Consider the following 18,766-nt stretch of genomic DNA (forward strand, 5'->3'; position numbering starts at 1 on the left):
ACGCACACACTCCAGTCCTGCTCCAGTTCTGTACACTCACACGCACACACGCACACACTCCAGTCCTGCTTCAGTTCTGTACACACACACGCACACACACTGCGGTCCTGCTCCAGTTCTGTACACACACACGCACACACGCACACACTCCAGTCCTGCTTCAGTTCTGTACACACACACGCACACACACTGCGGTCCTGCTTCAGTTCTGTACACACACACGCACACACACACACTCCAGTCCTGTACACACACACGCACACACACACAGTCCGGTCCTGCTCCAGTTCTGTACACACACACGCACACACACACACTCCGGTCCTGCTCCAGTTCTGTACACACATGCACACACGCACACACTCCAGTCCTGCTCCAGTTCTATAGACACACACGCACACACGCACACACTCCGGTCCTGCTCCAGTTCCGTACACACACACGCACACACTCCGGTCCTGCTCCAGTTCTGTATGCACACACACACACACACTGCGGTCCTGCTCCAGTTCTGTACACACACGCACACACTCCAGTCCTGCTCCAGTTCTGTACACACACACGCACACACACACAGTCCAGTCCTGCTCCAGTTCTATACACACACACGCACACACGCACACACTCCAGTCCTGCTCCAGTTCTGTACACACACACGCACACACGCACACACTCCAGTCCTGCTTCAGTTCTGTGCACACACACGCACACACACTGCGGTCCTGCTCCAGTTCTGTACACACACACGCACACACTCCAGTCCTGCTTCAGTTCTGTACACACACACGCACACACACTGCGGTCCTGCTCCAGTTCTGTACACACACACGCACACACACACACTCCAGTCCTGCTCCAGTTCTGTACACACACACGCACACACACACAGTCCGGTCCTGCTCCAGTTCTGTACACACACACGCACACACTCCGGTCCTGCTCCAGTTCTGTACACACACACGCACACACACACACTCCGGTCCTGCTCCAGTTCTGTACACACACACGCACACACACACAGTCCAGTCCTGCTCCAGTTCTATACACACACACGCACACACGCACACACGCACACACTCCAGTCCTGCTCCAGTTCTGTACACACACACACACACTGCGGTCCTGCTCCAGTTCTGTACACACACACACACACGCACACACTCCAGTCCTGCTCCAGTTCTATACACACACACGCACACACACACACACGCACACACTCCAGTCCTGCTCCAGTTCTGTACACTCACACGCACACACGCACACACTCCAGTCCTGCTTCAGTTCTGTACACACACACGCACACACACTGCGGTCCTGCTCCAGTTCTGTACACACACACGCACACACGCACACACTCCAGTCCTGCTTCAGTTCTGTACACACACACGCACACACACTGCGGTCCTGCTTCAGTTCTGTACACACACACGCACACACACACACTCCAGTCCTGTACACACACACGCACACACACACAGTCCGGTCCTGCTCCAGTTCTGTACACACACACGCACACACACACACTCCGGTCCTGCTCCAGTTCTGTACACACATGCACACACGCACACACTCCAGTCCTGCTCCAGTTCTATAGACACACACGCACACACGCACACACTCCGGTCCTGCTCCAGTTCCGTACACACACACGCACACACTCCGGTCCTGCTCCAGTTCTGTATGCACACACACACACACACTGCGGTCCTGCTCCAGTTCTGTACACACACGCACACACTCCAGTCCTGCTCCAGTTCTGTACACACACACGCACACACACACAGTCCAGTCCTGCTCCAGTTCTATACACACACACGCACACACGCACACACTCCAGTCCTGCTCCAGTTCTGTACACACACACGCACACACGCACACACTCCAGTCCTGCTTCAGTTCTGTACACACACACGCACACACACTGCGGTCCTGCTCCAGTTCTGTACACACACACGCACACACTCCAGTCCTGCTTCAGTTCTGTACACACACACGCACACACACTGCGGTCCTGCTCCAGTTCTGTACACACACACGCACACACACACACTCCAGTCCTGCTCCAGTTCTGTACACACACACGCACACACACACAGTCCGGTCCTGCTCCAGTTCTGTACACACACACGCACACACACACACTCCGGTCCTGCTCCAGTTCTGTACACACACATGCACACACACACACTCCGGTCCTGCTCCAGTTCTGTACACACACACGCACACACACACACTCCGGTCCTGCTCCAGTTCTATAGACACACACGCACACACGCACACACGCACACACTCCAGTCCTGCTCCAGTTCTATACACACACACGCACACACGCACACTCCGGTCCTGCTCCAGTTCTATACACACACACGCACACACTGCGGTCCTGCTCCAGTTCTATACACACACACACACACACACTCTCCGGTCCTCCTCCAGTTCTATACACACACACACACACACACACACGTGCGCGTCTCCCCAGCACAGCCACACGCCTCCTCTGGGCTCTCGTGACAACCAGGCAGCGCTTTCCCACTGTGGCACTGACAGCCTTGTGCTGTGATCGTGACTCCCACTGGCCCTAATGGCCCCAGGCTAGGAACAATGCTTTGATTCCTTTGATCGCCTAGGACAGGGGCTCATTTGGGTGGAGTCCAGAGGAGCTGTACAAGGCCACATGGTGGACTGGCTTCAAAGCTCGGAACTGAGGCAGCGCTGAAGACAGAGCGTGTGTCGAACTCTCTGTGTTGTCTTGATGTCTCTGGGCTTCTGCTCCGTCCTCCTCCTCTGCCACCCAGCGTCCTTATTTCCTATCCATGGCTACACCTCTGGCTTCCCTCAGGCCTCAAGTTCATGTGCCCAAAGCACAGTGAGGGCAAACAATACTGAAACATCGGAGTTTGGAGCAGAGAAAGATTTATTGCAGGGCCATGCAAGAAGGATGGCTCATGCCCAAAAAACCCCCGAACTCCCCCAAGGGTTTCAGCACAGCGTTTTTAAAGGCCAGGGGAGGGGAGGGGAAGGGGATCACAGGGTATGTGATTGGCTCGTGCACAGTTCTCTGACTGGTTGATGGTGAGGTGACAGGGTGGTGTCACAGGGGTTAACATTATCAATCCTTAGGCGCTAGTACGTCTGGGGGCCATGAGCCCGTGGTCATCAAGTAGTTAGCATCTTCCGTTTGGTGTCACATCTGTAAAACAGCTCAGGAATGTGCATCAGATACTGTTATCCAGGCACTTTGGAGAGGAGCTAAAGCAGAGGATACGGGGGAAGGCCCCGTAGGGTCCTGCTCTGTAACAGCATCCTTTCACCCTCAGCTCCATTGCTGACTGCCCAGGTACTGCCACGTTTCTTCACTCACTCCACAAAGAGAGACTCTCCCCTTTTCCTGCCAGCCACTGGGCCTCAGACATGACTGCAGGCTTGTTGCCCTTGGGGTAGGTGCCCACCCTTAGTCCCAGCAGCTCTGAGCCAGGGGCAGGTGGTTTTGCAGCCCTGGTCATGCAATCCCAAACGTGGCCATTGTGTCTGAGCGGTAGGTGTGGGCATGGCAGCAGGTGACATCTCTACTATGAACTGCATGTGTATCCATTCACTCAAAGGTTTATTGGGCTCATAACTCCATGCCAAGTGTTATGCTAGAACTTGGAATCGAGGAGATTCTAGGTCCTTTACAAGCATTAACAACTTCTTGAGGTACGTTACCACCTTATCCCCCTTTTGCATTTGAGGCTGAGCCCAGAGAAGTTAAGCAACTTGGCCAAGGACGTGGAGTGGCAGGGGTGGGATTCAATCCCAGGCGGTCTGATTCCAGGGTCTCCTCCACTGTGTTCTGCCACCTGGGATGGATGGACAGTGGACGGACTGGTGGAGTCACTGAATGCAATGAGTCATTGTGGGTTTTCCTTCCAAAACCAGGCTCTGCACCTGGGGCAGAGTTGATATGAGGAGCTGGGCGCATAAATGCATGTCAGTATTGAATGTGGCCTTAGACTGTTACATTTCCAAGTGTCATATCTGCTACTGGCCTCATGTTTGTCCCACTTGGCTGAAAAAGAAGATCCAAGGGGGGTCCCAAGCAGCTGGCCGCACACCCCAACGTCATCCGCGTCTTCCGCGCCTTCACGTCGTCTGTGCCACTGCTGCCAGGGGCCCTGCTCGACTACCCTGACGTGCTGCCCCCGCGCCTTCACCCCGAAGGCCTGGGCCACGGGCGGACACTCTTCCTTGTGATGAAGAAGTAAGTGTCGGGTGTGGCAGGCCCTGTAGTGAGCAGCATGCCTGGAGCCCGGGGTTGCAGGGAAGAGGGATCCCCGCCCTCTGGGAGGCCAGTTGTCCCTTTAGGACAACTTTTCATGGAAACAGAAACACGTGTTGAGTCAGAACATACTTTTCCCCCAGTGCTGTTAGTACCTTTGGCTGTTGCCCCCGCTATGCTCACCTCACCTGGTTTCTTAACATAAACTGTTCTCCTTCCTCCGTCCCTGCACCCCTGGCATTGCCGTATGGGTTTTTAAGGAAACAAGCATCTGTACTGTTACTTTTAATATGTGAGGCCCCAGCTCTTACTTAATTTCAAGATGGTGGGTGGGAACAGAAAGGATACTTGGGGAAAAAAGAAATCAAAATGTTCAGGAAGAAGAGGAGGGGTTCCCCTGGTGGCCCAGAGGTTAAGAATCCGCCTGCCAATGCAGGGGACATGGGTTCGAGCCCTGGTCCGGGAAGATCCCACGTGCCACGGAGCAACTAAGCCCCCGTGCCACAGCTGCCGAGCCTGAGCTCTAGAGCTCGCGAGCCACAACTACTGAAGCCCGCACGCCTAGAGCCTGTGCTCCGCAGCGAGAGGCCACCACAATGAGAAGCCCACGCACTGCAATGAAGAGTAGCCCCCGCTTGTCGCAACTAGAGAAAGCCCATGTGCAGCAACAAAGATCCAACACAGCCAAAAATAAATAAATAAAAGATAAATAAATAAAATAAAAAAAAAAAAAAGAAGAGGAAAGGCCATCACTCTAATAGGAAATAAGGTGCTCGGGATCCCTGGTGCACAGTAGCCGAGGCCCTGTTGCCCTCTCTGCCAGCTACTCCTGTACCCTGCGCCAGTATCTTCGTGGGAACAGCCCAAGCCCCCGCCTGGCCACCGTGATGACTCTGCAGCTCCTGGAAGGGGTGGCTCACCTGGTGCAACAGGGCGTCGCACACAGAGACCTGAAATCCGACAACGTCCTCGTGGAGCCAGACGCAGGTAGTTGCCTCGCTGCACCTCCAGGCGGTCCAGGGCACACTGGACTTTAGGTCTGGGGACGTTTAGGAGCCTTTGGGTCTTTTTTGATTTTTATGTTCTAAGTTGTTGTGTCTTAGCTCTGTACACAAGAGATGAGCACTCCCTCCTTCAAGATGGAGGTTTTTGTTCTCTGTGTAGGACCCGTGGAGTGGTGGTTAATGGTTCCCAGTTTCCTTTCGGTTGTCTGCTTACAGAACAGAAACCTCAGTGGTGGACATTTTCTTGAATAAAGTGAAAGAGAGGTAGACTTTAGCTTAATATAAGAAAGAATTTTCAAACAGTGAGCACTACTTGAATGTCAGCCCAGCTGCCCCTGGCAGTGAGCTCCCCGTCACTGGAAGCACTCAAGTGAAGCTGGATGGTCACTTGCCTGGGGATCCTGTAAAAGAGAGTCATACCGCTGGTCAATTTTGAACTAGAAGATTTGAGATAATTAAATATGCAGTTCTAGAGGAACTGGCTTTTTAAAGGAAGTCTGTATGAATCCTTTTACAAATAACTAATTCATAACGCACCTATTTTTTAGGTTTGGATTTGAGGTTTCAAGTTCAAAGGCTCTTGGCGGTCATTTGAGCCAGCACCACCTGATCAGTAAAACAAGAGCTGCTCCTTCGATCTTGGGAGAGCTCCAATTACTAGATTATTTAGATTGGGACAAATTTTATCCCGTTCTTTGCTTGGGGATCTTGATTTCCTAGAGGCACATCTGTACTTGTGTGGCTGGCCCCGCTCAGCTCTCCGGCGAGTGTTGCTGGCCTGTGCTCCTGGGTCAACACGGAGTCCCTGTGAGCCCCTCGTACCCACATCCAGAGGGTGGCTTTAGTGGAAACATAGGACCTCGGGCGGGGGGCGGGGGGCGTTGGTGAGGGACACTCGGCCGCTCACCTCTGCCTGTCCGTCTGCAGACGGCTGCCCCTGGTTGGTGATCACAGACTTCGGCTGCTGCCTGGCTGATGAGCGCGTCGGCCTGCAGTTGCCTTTCACCAGTTGGTATGTGGACCGTGGTGGAAACGGCTGCCTGATGGCCCCTGAGGTGAGTCCCGCTGAGCGTGTCAGGTGCCATCGGCAGAGCCTCTCCCACCAGGTTTCCCGTTTACTCAACACTTTCATCTTCTCTGACCCACAATGTATCAGAAGTCCCTTCCCTGCCTCTTTGCTTAAATCTGGATCTGTCTGATGTTCCAGGAGAGGTGAGTTTTGTCAGCCCAAAGCAGAGCTGAGCAGATTCTCCTGCATCTGAGCTACAGTTCACTCAGGTTCCGGGTTCCCTGGGACGGGGTTCAGATGAGTCTGTGGATTGGGGGCTGTGCAGGAGCAGGAAGAGTTCAGAAGTACCAGCAGCACGAGTGCTCACCGGTTGCTTTCTGAGCAGGTGTCCACAGCCTGCCCTGGCCCCCGGGCAGTGATCGACTACAGCAAGGCTGATGCCTGGGCGGTGGGAGCGCTCGCCTACGAAATCTTCGGGCTCCCCAATCCCTTTTACGGCCAGGGCAGCAGGGCCCACCTTGAAAGCCGCAGTTACCAAGAAGCTCAGCTGCCAGCACTGCCCGAGTCGGTGCCTCCGGAGGCGAGACAGCTGGTGAGGTCGCTGCTCCAGCGAGACGCCAGCAAGGTGAGGCCATCCCCAGCTTTACAGGGATTGTGTGGATGGAAACCTCGGTTCATGTTCCAGAGTAAAAGGTCAGGGTTGGGCAAGCACTAGAGTGACAGGCGGCTCCTCTGTCTTACAAGGGTAAAGGCCAAGTATAGGAGACTTGCGTATAGATAGGAGTACGGGAGCTGGCCACCAAATTAGTCAGGATTCCAGCAGTTCAACTCATCTTGATTTTAGTTGCTTAAAGTTACTCAGAGGGAAAGAGATGCAGTTTTAAGAAATGTTTAATGAAGATAGCTTAAAGAATCAGCTAAGATCTAATCAGACAGATGTGATGACGTCTCCTAAGAGATCTGGACATTGTGAAATTACTACAAAGGCTAACATATTTGAAACCTGGATTGGAGTGGCAGGTCCGGTTGAGGTGGCATGTTTAGTGGCAACAGCCTGGACAGACCAGGGCTCAAACTCCTGTCCTACCACTTACCCCTCACCGTGTGCGGCAGGCTGTCACGGTCACGGTCACGGTAGGTGCTCGCTGCTGCCCATCATTAAGTCGTGACAACTCCCCTCACTCCAGACACGGCTCCTGGGCCTTCCAGGGTGGGGAGGCTCTTCCAGCAATGCACACTGCCCCCCGCCCCCCACCAATGTGTACCCATGGAAAAGCCAGGAGTGTGTGTCAGGTGAGTGCAGGGCATTGTAGGAGGGAGAAGGGTAGAGAAGAATTTGCTCGGGGTCAGAGAAGGGAAGGCCCTGCAACGAGGATGCGTTAACAAAGCAGGCTGTGGGTGAAGACTTTGTCACAGGTGTTCTAAGCATCAGCTTCCCTTGCTGTTACAGAGGCCATCTGCCCGAGTAGCCGCTAACCTGCTTCATTTAAGCCTCTGGGGTGAGCGCACTCTAGCCCTGAAGGACCTGAAACCAGACAAGATGATTGGCTGGCTCCTCCGACAGTCAGCCGCCACTCTGCTGGCCAGCAGGCTTGCAGAGAAGAACTGTGTGGAAACAAAAATGAAGATGTTATTCCTGGCCAACCTGGAGTATGAAGCGCTGAGTCAGGCAGTCCTCCTCCTCTGCTCGTGGAGGGCGGCCCTGTGATAGCTGATGTAGCTGGTGAATGAATTACTGAAAGAACTTCCAGTATCTGTGTCGTGATGGTCTGTGAATGCTGAGGGAGGGGCTCCTAGGTGAGGGGTGTGAGAGTCGGTCAGGAGAAAAGATGGTGCAGGGTGGGCCAGTCAGCCAGAGAGAAGGCCTCGGGTTTGGCAAGCGGAAGGAACAGCTCAAGTTCACAGTCTAGCTACTGACTCGCTCAAGCAGTGTGATTTTGATGCATCATATAACCTGTGTGGACTGAAGTTCTCTTACCTCTAAAATGAAGAAACTGGTCTGGATAGAGGTCGGCAAACTTCGTCTGTAGAGGGCCAGTACTCAGGCTGTTGCAGCTACTCAACTCTCCCATTGCAGCGCAAAGGCAGCCTTAAATATGTAAGCAAAGGGCTTCCCTGGTGGCACAGTGGTTGAGAGTCCGCCTGCCGATGCAGGGGACACGGGTTCGTGCCCCGGTCCGGGAGGATCCCACATGCCGCGGAGCGGCTGGGCCCGTGAGCTACGGCCACTGAGCCTGCGCGTCCGGAGCCTGTGCTCCGCAGAGGGAGAGGCCACAACAGTGAGAGGCCCGCATAATGCAAAAAAAAAAAAAAAATATGTAAGCAAGTCAGTGTGGCGGCTTCCCGATAACGCTTCATTTAGGGACACAGATTTGGATTTCACGTGTCACTAAATAGTCTCAATTGTCTCCAGCCACTTAAACGTAAAAACTGTTCTTAGCTTGCAGGCCTACAAAAAACAGGCAGCAGGCCAGACTGACCCACAGGCCAAGTTTGCCAACCCCTCGTCTAGACGAATTCAGAGGGCCTAACTAACTAACTCTAAAAAGAAACGCTGGCTAATCACCAGGCCCCTTTGTGTATCAGCGCTAAAAATGTGACTAGCTCTCTGCGTACAAATCCAAAGGAAGGAGCCCGCTGTACCAGGCGAGGGGCTACTCGGGTGTAAGCTGCTGACCAAAAAGTCCCACCTTAAGCTCGTGTCCTATCTTCACAGACCTCTGAAAAGTTAGTTAGTGACCGAGCAGGTGAGGCCGAGCTGAGGCGGGTCAGACCTGCGTTCCACGTTAGAGTCTGCGTGTTACCTGCGCTAAGGCAAACGTTCGCACGGGTCAGGGTATGCAGGTATCAGAGTGAAAAACGCTGAAGTGAGGCCTGAGGTGTGGGAGCCTCTGCACTTCAGTCACGCGTCCTGGAACAGCTCTGAGGGTGCTCTGGAGGAAGCATCGCCATGGAGCTCGTCCAGCTACTGAATTGAGTCTAGCGGAGCTCACGTGACTGATGAAATGGGAATTAACAGTACAGTGTTTTAAACTTGCTAATTTTCCCCTTCTGACTAGTGTTTCTTACAGGAATTGTGAAGAATTAAATGCATATTTCCAGCTGCAGAACATGTCTGTGCCTGGAACTGAATACTCGGCTCAGAGTGATTCTTACGCCACAAAGACAAGAAACGGTCAATGACGGGGAAGGGATTTTACATACAACTTTACACATGCTTTTTAGGAACACAACTCTTGCCTAAAGCAAGGCGAACATAGTTTAAAGTTCTTTTCAACCAAGCAGTTCTATAATTCTGTTATAAAGTCAAGCACTGTTGACTTCCTAGATTTCCAATTTCAGTGATTTCCCCACTGGCCTTTATTAACCTTATTTTATCCCTTGACGTTTAGAAGCTCTGTCATTTCCAGTCTTCAGCAAAACTAAAAAAGGCCACTTACTTACTGTTTTGTATCCAGTCATTTCTCAGCAGCACCCACACCATCAGCAAAGCACAACGGGGGCCAGATGAAGTTTGAGGGCGATGTTTCTCTTTATTTTAGAAATGAGAGTTGACTTCACATGTGAAAACACACTTAGCATTCAAGGTGGAAAAACATAGAAATTATTCCCTAACCCCCCCCACCCCTTGGTACTCAATGTTCCATCTCCCGCTGAGGTAAGCTGTGCCACTGTCCGTGGCTTTAAAAAAAACAAAACCCCCCAAAAAGACCCACCATAAAGGGGAGAAAAAGCAATCCTATAAAAACCCTCCATGTCTGTTGAAAGGAGTCTGGGGCGCTGGCCCCTCAGTCAGACTTCTCCTTCTCCTTCATGTGTAAGAAGACGACGCTGAAGATGAAGAGCCCCACCATCATGGAGAAGGCGCTGGCGTAGTAGGGATAGGCCGAGGGGATGAAGCGCTCGTACTGCGTGTGCTGCAGGGGCCGCACCGACACCTGCGACACGACAGAGGTGGCAGGCCCTGGCCACGCGGAGGCCCAGGTGGGGCCGGCGCTGGCTGGGGACGGGGCTGCAAGCCGGCTTACCTGAGTGGAGGAGTACAAGTGCGTGTAGCCTAGCCGGTTGTAATCCACTTTGAACTGGAACACGCCGTACACGTCAGGCAACTTGAACTGGACGCTGTACTTGCCAGCTGGGGAAGAGCCGAGACACGTAACCAGGAGGGGCTTCCCACGGTGTCTGTTGGCCGCACGAGAGCCGGCCCGAGGCAGGGACAGGCTTCCCAGAGTTTTCTCTTGCAAGAATTGCACTCACCTTTCCTCTTCAAGAAGGTCCTCACAAAAGGATCAATGCGGACAAACTCCAGCTGGATGTCATCACCATCAAAGGGGACCCATTTGCCGTCTGAGAGCTGCTCAATCACGATGCTGTACTCCTGAGGCGAGAGGCCGGTTAGCCGGGGCGGCCGGGGACTGGCGGGACGCCCCCAGCCCTCAGCTGTACTGAATCCCCACAGTGAGTCTGGCAGGAACCACCAGGGGTTCTGAAAACCCGGGCAAGCCCCACCCACCGCCCCTGGACAGTGATGGAGGACGCCACCCAGCCGGCTCACCCCCCGACTCGTACCTGCACCCCTTTACAAGCCCGTGGAAGCCTGCACCCAAACACCGCCCTTCCCGAAAGCACCGGGCACTCCTGGGCATCCCTGCTTCCATATTCACTGCTCTCGCCTTTCCCTACTTCTCTTCCTGACAGATTCATCCTCAAGACCCAACTCAAATGTGGTTTCTCATGTGAATTCCGCTCCTAGCAGAGTGAACCAGCAAAGCCCCTCCCACCTCTGCATTCGCACAGCAAAAGCACACCTCCCCCAAAGGCCGCCCGTTAGGGTGTGGGTTTACTAGGCAGGCTCTCCGCACCTCTACGGACTTTCCTACAGTGAAGATGAACTTACTCAGCCTTGTTTAGGCCCCTCAGGCCCAACACAGAAATGTCCAGTAAGTGCTTTTGAGCGGAATCAACTTGGCCAAAACCCAGGGGCCCTCCCGCTCCAAGGAGCTCTTACCACTAGGTCAGTGACAGTGTAGGCGTTGGGTGGGGCTGTCTCGCCCACCCGATGATGGGACACAGGCCCCACACGTAGGACACCCTCCTCCTTGAACACCCAGCGGGAAAGGGCCACAGCTAGCTCATAGTTGCCTGTCTGGGAATACCTGCAGAAGGGGAAACAGGAGAGGCTGGAGCGCTGGAACCAGCTTCCTTCCAGGGGTGCCTGGTAAACCAATCACTATCCACCAAGATAAACCACATACAGCCAATTTCTGCCTAGAGGCCATACACATCTAGGGATGCTGGTGAACAGGAACACAGAAGGATAGGTGTGAGGTGTTGCTTTGGGTGTCACCCGCACAGTAAATACACAATTACCGAAACATCTCCAGATAAGCCGTCACTATCCTGAAAAGTCTGGACTGCCAACATCAACAATATAAAGTCTTCAAATAATTTAAAAGCACCTGAAGATAACGTAGCCTCTGACACTTCTAGCTAAAAGCCTCCTTCTTCCCCATCCACGCAGACCTACCACCCAGGCCACACCCCTAAGCACCCCCTGCGTCTACCTCTGGGAGCCGGGCGCGGCCTTCTGCACCGCCGAGTTGAAGAAGGCGTCGCTGAAGAAGTCGAGGGAGCCGCTGAAGATGACCCGGGCGTTGTTCCTGGCCTGCAGCCCCGCGATGAGGAGGGTGTTCTTCCCCACGGCGTGGGGGTACTGGGAACGACACGAGGCCGTCAGCCAGGAGAGCCAGGGCGAGGGACCAGCAGCGGGGCCTCGGGCCAGCCTGGGCCCCAGCTGAGGGCAGAAGTTGAGACCCACCCCGCTACCCCACTGTGGCTGCCCTCGTCCCCCTCCCAGCAACTTCTCCTTTCATTGCCTCAGAGAAGGGTGCTCTCCTTGCTTCTCGTTTTCAAACAAAAAGTGCTCTGCTACCAGGCCCAGGGCCGGGAGGCCTCACGGCGGCGAAGGCCCCTCACCTGGGTGATGGGTTTATCGGGGAAGAAGGAGTAGGAGGTGGAAGCGCCTGTCAGGATGTCCAGCACCAGAGGATTGTCGGGGTCGGCCACCATCCTGGAGAAGGACAAGAGAAGGGCCAGCCCGGACCCCAAGGGCTCAGCCCAAAGGACCTGGGGCCCTCCAGGAGCCATTTCTTCATAAGAATTAATCCTACTTTCTAACAGCCAATCACCTAGCACTCCTCTTGCTGTCACAACGGAGCCTAACTCTTAATGTCACATATTCATCTCATTCACATCCTCTGGAGGAAGGAAAGGCCCCCAACAGTCACAAGTTTGGGCTGGTTTCCTGACAAAAGAAAGCGATCCCTTCTTCCCCCGGGGTTTCTGCAGGCCTCTCGCTGCTCACTCACCCGACACCTCGAAAGAGGACAGGATTCAGAGACGACTTCCCCACGATGGTCGGGGCCTTGAGCAGGTTCTCCGTGTCGGCCACGATGAGCGTATGCTGCAGGGGCAGAGGGAAGATGGGGGTCAGGAAAAGGCGCCCCGAGCCACGGAGCCTCTCCGGACGCCCTCCCGGTTTCTAGGCTGAACTTTGCTATTAGGGCCTGAAACCTGGAAGGTGACAGGCCTGATTACCTGGCCAAGGTCTGAGATGTCATAGTTGTGATGGTCGATGACAGCTGTTTTCTCCTCGTCAAATTCGATCCCACACTCACTGCCCAGCTCTCGAAGAGGGTCACCTGCAGTACAGACCCAAGAGATGCCTGACTGACCCTAAGGCGGGCCCTGGGCTAAGCAGTGCCCCTCGTCCTAGCGTCCTCACGAGCCGCTCTCTACCAGTCAGCCCCGGGGCCCTGCAGCTTCAGCAGGCCAGGCGCAGCGCCCACTGGACCCCTGGGCAACAGCACGGTGTTCTGCCTGCGCGAGTCGGAGCCTGAACTGACAAGTGCCACCACCTGGCCCTCTCCCTCCGCAAGCACAGTGACCTTGGTTCTGCGCAAAAACCTCCTTGGAAGCAAAGTAACTGGCGCGGGCGAACTTGATCTGGATGAGCCTGGGCTTAGGAGGTCTCTCTCTTCCTCATCATCGCCCCACCAAGAACCCCACCCAATATGGTTTTAAAAACGTATCAACACTAGAAGGAATGAAACAAGACTGGTCAGTGGTGTTCACTGGTGCAGCTGGGTGGTAAGTACATGGGATTCGGAACACCGGAACTCTCCTCTCCCTGCTTCTACGTATCTTTGAAAATGTCCGATGTAAGAAACACAAAAATAATCTGTCAAACCTCCCCTCTTGCCTTCTTTTCATAAGAGAAGAGCCACCAAAACAACACGAAAGAAACAAAGGAAAAAGACAAAAACAGAAGAAGGGAAAAACAAACAAACAGGGACCCCAGTCCTTCAAAGGATCCACTTCTCATCTCATGGGCTCTGGTCACAGGAAAGCACAGGAGGGACCAAATGGCACTGGCGTTCCCTCACTCCCTCCCTGGCTGAGGCCCCCCTCCGTGAGTGCCAGTTTGGCAGCTTCCATTTGTAAAGCTTTCTAAGCTCCCTGGAGAAATGGTGGAAAACACCAGAACTTCCCAGGTCAGACTTACCAATGTCTGAGCTGGCAGCTACCAGGACACGGCCTCCACCGTCGATAAAGGTACTGATGGTCTCCACGTTGATATTTCCCCCGAAATCTGAAAGAATCACCAGACTCGTGACCCAGAAGGTTCCTCTAACTGCTCCTCTGACATTTGGGCGGGGAAGGTGGCCCGCAGACCAGCCGCAGTCAATCACAGGATAGCACCCTCTGGAGGCCCAAAACGAGAGGGACCTTTACCATGCACACCCCGACACAGGGCAATTCTCCCAGCTTCCCCAGTGTGAAGAGCCAAAAATAATGACTCAAATTCATAAACCTTTAGAAGTATGAAGGAAATAATCAAACACCTACCAATTATAGCTGTCAAGTTAGTCATACATATTTCAAGTCACACATAAACTATTCATCTAGAAATGTCGCATTTTCCCACTCACATCTCATGAAACAATTTCATTCAAACTTATCACCTGCACCTTTCACATCAGTATCTTTGTCTTCACCTGAGCCACTTCTGGGGTCACCTAACAGTTTTCCAGGGCCCATCAACTTCACTTCCGTCTAAGCCATCTGAGAAACAGCCCTTTTGAATTTGAGGACGATGCTGTCACTTGACACTAGGACTCCTTTGCCTGACATGAGACGTTTTTCCCTATTAATCCTACAGATTTAGATCCAGGACGGCCATAACAGGACCACTTCACATACTGTTTTAAAGTGGTCACCAAAAAGGTGCACTAATTTCCAGCACCTGTAATTGTGAGAGCATAACCCTTTTTGGTCAATCAGCTGGGACAGCCGCAAGCATCCAGAACTAGCACTGAGTGGGGCTACTGCAGGCTCCTGAGTCTTCCCCGAAGTGCGCCCTGACGTTCAACATAAAGTAATGGCAGCAGTGCTTAGTAATTCACTTATCCATTACATGAAAATTATTTCCTGTGTGCTGAGAAGAAAAATAAAGGGGGGAGAGGGGCTGTAATATGTGCACGCTGATCAGGGAAGCCCTGGGGAAAGCACAGTGCCTTTGAGCAGGTGCGAGAGCAAGCTGGGCAGATGCGGGCGCGAGCATCCCAGGCAGCGGGAAGGACAGGGGCGAGGTCCCCGAGGCGGGGAGCAGGTCTCCACTGGAGAGAGCAAAGCGGCGAGAAGCAGCAGAGCAGGCCGGTTCCTGCAGGCTCTGTAGACCCCGTGACGACAATGGCCACGTGGAGGAGCCACTGGAGGGCTTTGAGCAGGAGACCAACGTAATCTGTTTGTATCTTTAAAGGATGGTTCTGGCAGCTAGGTGGGGAATCGGGTACAGGGCGTGAGGGTGGAAGCAGAGTCATGGGTTAGGAGGCCACTGCGATCACCCAGGCGGTGAAGGGTGGTGACTGGACCACAGGGGTGGAGGGGGAGGTGGGGAGGGGAAATGGGGAGGAGGGATGGGCCTACACCTGCATTCTGAAGGCCAAGCCTGATGTGAGGTGTGAGAGGGAGAGAGGCACTAAGGACAACCCCCCAAGATTTCTGGCCTGAGCAACTGGAAGGTTGCAGGTACCATTTACTGGGACTGGACACAGAAGTCTGTCCATTACATCCACCGGGCAGTTAGAAATGAGTCCACGACATAACTTGTGAAGATCTGAATAGGAGAACGGCCCTCTTTTCTGAGGGGTAATTTTCAGGAGAAAAAACTAAAAGCGTCGTGCCTTTCCGTCAGACAGACGGAACATCTTGTGTGTGTAGACTCAACCCCTCACAGCATGCTAAGCCCCATCCACCCTCCTCCAGAGAGGCCAGGCAGATCCTCAGACGGCACAAAGACAGCTTCGTGGCACAGCACAGTGGTTCCCAAGCCAGGCGACTGTGTTGCTCAGAGCAATGCCCGGAGATGTTTCTCGTCACGAGGGGGAAGGAGGCTACTGCCGTCTGATGCGTAGGGGCCCGGGACAGCGCCCACAACACAGAATTGTCCAGCCCAAAACGTCAAGAGTGTTGCCGTTGAAACTCTAGCATAGTAACACAGGCTATGAAATTGAGATACCCGGGCTTCGATCCAGGCAATCCCTTCACCTTTCTGAGCCCGTTTCTCCATGTGTAAAACAACCCAGTGTTTCCTGGGTGCAGAGGATGTGCGAAGGATCCTTCTCCTGTAGCCGTTACTGCATGTGCCTTGGGAGCTTCCGGATCCCAGAGAGGGCAAGGAACCCACCGATCTCCACATGGAGACAGAAACCAGGCCGGCGTCCTCACACCTAAGGGGACCACGGTGGTAGCACAGGAGGGCCCTCAGAGTGGGGGCCAAACTCTTACCCTGAACCCAGCCCCCAGCACGGTAGCCTCCTCCCCGGGTGCCCAGGAGGGTTTCCTACGACAACGTTCCCCACCCTGCAGGGCAGACAGGGTGACAACAGATGTGGGGCAGGGCTTCAAATAGCACTGCGTCTCAGAGACATTGTTCCCCTTCCAATTATTTTTCCAGCCTTCTCGATCAAAGAGAATGATCACAGTCCAATACTGGTCTTAACGCTTCTCTAAACTAGCTCACCTCCTCTTTTAAGAGGACGCCTCGGGCCCAAAGCCTTCAGCAGACTGAGAATCAGCTAGAACTTGACAGCACTGCATTCATTCTATTTACAGGTACCCACTACTGACTGCAAATGATGGCACTGGCTTTCCATTTGCAGTGGTGATAATGGGTTCATTACTAGTTTCCTTTTAAACTGGTATTTTAGTGTTGTTTTTTTTTTAAAGCAGGTCAATTTGAAGAAAAACTTTATTAGCACAAACGATATGGAAAATGGTAAAAATCATGAAGGGAGAATGGAATTGCCTGCGATCTGTGAAGCAGTTTTTTAGGCTCTGCCGTTTCTCCCACCAACAGCAGCCTACCTCAGCCTCCTCCCAATCTACCTGCCACTGCTTCCCTGCCTCTCAGAGACACTCCCGAGCACAACCTGGGCGGCCCCTCCACTCCGTCTTGGACATCCCGACACGTGGTTTGGTAACTCCTTTCAAGTCCTTATTTTTATTTATTTTTACTTCCTCACAGACAGACTGAAAAACTCCTCAAGGGCAGGCTCCAATCTCAGAGTTCCACCACCGCAGCAACCTGGCAAACGCCAATTATCTGCTAAAGGCTCCATTCGCCTGCCTAGTGACTTGAAGATTTTAACTGGTTCAACTACACTTGCCTCCAAAAAGCCAATTCCAAAGGCACGTGCTGCAGGGGAGGTGGGGGCAGCTCGATAAGTAAAGGGAACTTGGGGAAAATACGTCAGGGATTTGGCAGAACCCCGTCTCACACAAACCACAGAGAATAAAGTCGATGCCGGTGAAGTGAAAGCCTTCCTAAGCTTCATCAGCTGAAGGAAGAGATGGCAGTACCGTCTTACCCCGGACAGGGACAACTTGTGTCCTCTGAGAAAAAGATAAGCATTAGACCTATTCTCTAAGGCCCTGGGGAGCATCAGAAACCCTTTCCCTCCCTGCCCCCAAATAAACAAAGCAGGAAGTGGGAGACAAATTCCAGTTTAACATAAGAACTTCTTAACAGAGTTGTCCAGTGGTGGAGTGGGTTGCCTCGTAAGATAGTAAGCTCTCTATCACAGGAATGTCAACTGGAAAATCTAGTGAAGATGTTCATTCTGATCAACAACCAGCCTTCTGCTAAGCCCTGGACATATCCACCCAGCCTCAAACAGGGGGTAAGACTAGGTAATCACTAAAGGTTCTTTTCAGCCTAACTATGACTCCATCTGAATTCTTAGGATCAACTACCATCAGTGCCCCTTAACAGCAAACCATATTTATAGCACGCCATTTCCTCTTTCCACACAGGCAAACCCAATGGTGGGGGCGGGGGGGGGAGTGTCCATGTTTCTTATCAGGCCCTTTAACAGAGAAAACTCCCTTCCCTAAGTAGCAGAGCCAGGAGGGGTTTTGGGGGGGGGGTTTTTGCCTCACCGGGCGTCTTGTGGGCTCTTAGTTCCCCGACCAGGGATTGAACCCGCACCCTCGGCCGTGAAAGTGCACAGAGTCCTCACCACCAGGGAATCCCGAGCCCGGAGTTCTATGGTCTGCAACAACACTTGATCCCACAATCCTCAGCTGTGTCTTTTGGAAAGAAGATGTCCTCTCCTAAGCCCAGATTAGAAGTAAACATTTTCCTCTTCTCTGTTGGCAACAGCGCCCAGGGCTGGCGACTCACCCCATCCCAGAACATGCCCAAGATCCTGAAGAAAGGGATAAATCAGTCCTGGGCTCCCAGTTCTGGGAGCGACCGGCAGCCCTTACCTTCTACCGAAGGGGAGAAGATGATGAGATTGTCATAGAGGAACTCCCCGTACTTAATGAGGGACAGGCTGGGGTCATCTGCGGTCTTGAATGTGAGTACAAAGCCCCGATCTGGAGAAGAAAACAGCGAGCTGAGGCAGACGGGGACGCAAAGGGAAACCACCGCTGCAGAGATCATGACCGTTCTCCGTCCCCACCCTCCCGCCCCACTAGAGGCAGGTCAGACCTGGACAGCCAGCTCATGGAAAACGAGTGGGAGGGAGGGCAGCCAATGTCCTCGGGCTTGGGGACCTTTCCAACCCCAGACTTTCACCTGCCGCCCCCTCGGACCCCAGTCTCACCCTTCAGGCTCCGGAAGAAAAGCGAATGCGTCTCCCGCAGGTTGAGGTTGTCCAGCAGCACCAAGGTGCGGGGACCGCTGGCGCCGACCAGGCCAAGCAAGGGCAGCAGCAGCCACAAGATGGACCAAGCACGGACCGCGGCGCCGAGCCCCATCTTCCTGCTCCTGCCAAAGAACCCAAGCACCTGGACACCGGAAGTGCTTCTTCCACAGTCGCCCAATCGCGGCCCGTGGTCGGGGAGATAACCCGGAAGTGATCCGAGTACGTCGGGGCTGGGCGTTCGGAGCCGCTGCTCGGATGGTGAGGGGCGGGGAGCGCG

General features: G+C 53.6%; 2 protein-coding genes across 2 annotated transcripts in view; one reads left to right on the forward strand and one right to left on the reverse strand.

The window, feature by feature from the left end:
* Positions 1–7,982, forward strand: part of PINK1 (PTEN induced kinase 1) — a 20,203-nt gene extending 12,221 nt beyond the window's left edge. Inside the window, exons 4-8 of the mRNA XM_065879923.1 lie at positions 4,061–4,243; positions 5,085–5,248; positions 6,193–6,320; positions 6,660–6,899; positions 7,725–7,982. Coding sequence (XP_065735995.1) covers positions 4,061–4,243; positions 5,085–5,248; positions 6,193–6,320; positions 6,660–6,899; positions 7,725–7,982 — 973 coding nt within the window. The remainder of the gene's footprint in view (positions 1–4,060; positions 4,244–5,084; positions 5,249–6,192; positions 6,321–6,659; positions 6,900–7,724) is intronic.
* A 1,805-nt stretch (positions 7,983–9,787) lies between these two features.
* On the reverse strand, positions 9,788–18,746 carry DDOST (dolichyl-diphosphooligosaccharide--protein glycosyltransferase non-catalytic subunit). Its single transcript, XM_065898353.1, has 11 exons — positions 18,448–18,746; positions 18,107–18,217; positions 13,839–13,925; positions 12,872–12,975; positions 12,643–12,737; positions 12,251–12,344; positions 11,839–11,987; positions 11,283–11,430; positions 10,532–10,652; positions 10,303–10,409; positions 9,788–10,212 (listed from the first exon to the last, which is right to left on the reverse strand). Exons 1-11 carry the CDS (start codon positions 18,599–18,601, stop codon positions 10,063–10,065), a joined length of 1,320 nt encoding a protein of 439 aa, XP_065754425.1. The 5' UTR covers positions 18,602–18,746; the 3' UTR covers positions 9,788–10,062.
* Positions 18,747–18,766: the final 20 nt, after the last annotated feature.

Source organism: Phocoena phocoena, chromosome 1, assembly GCF_963924675.1.
Source record: "Phocoena phocoena chromosome 1, mPhoPho1.1, whole genome shotgun sequence".
Classification (NCBI taxonomy): Eukaryota; Metazoa; Chordata; class Mammalia; order Artiodactyla; family Phocoenidae; genus Phocoena; species Phocoena phocoena.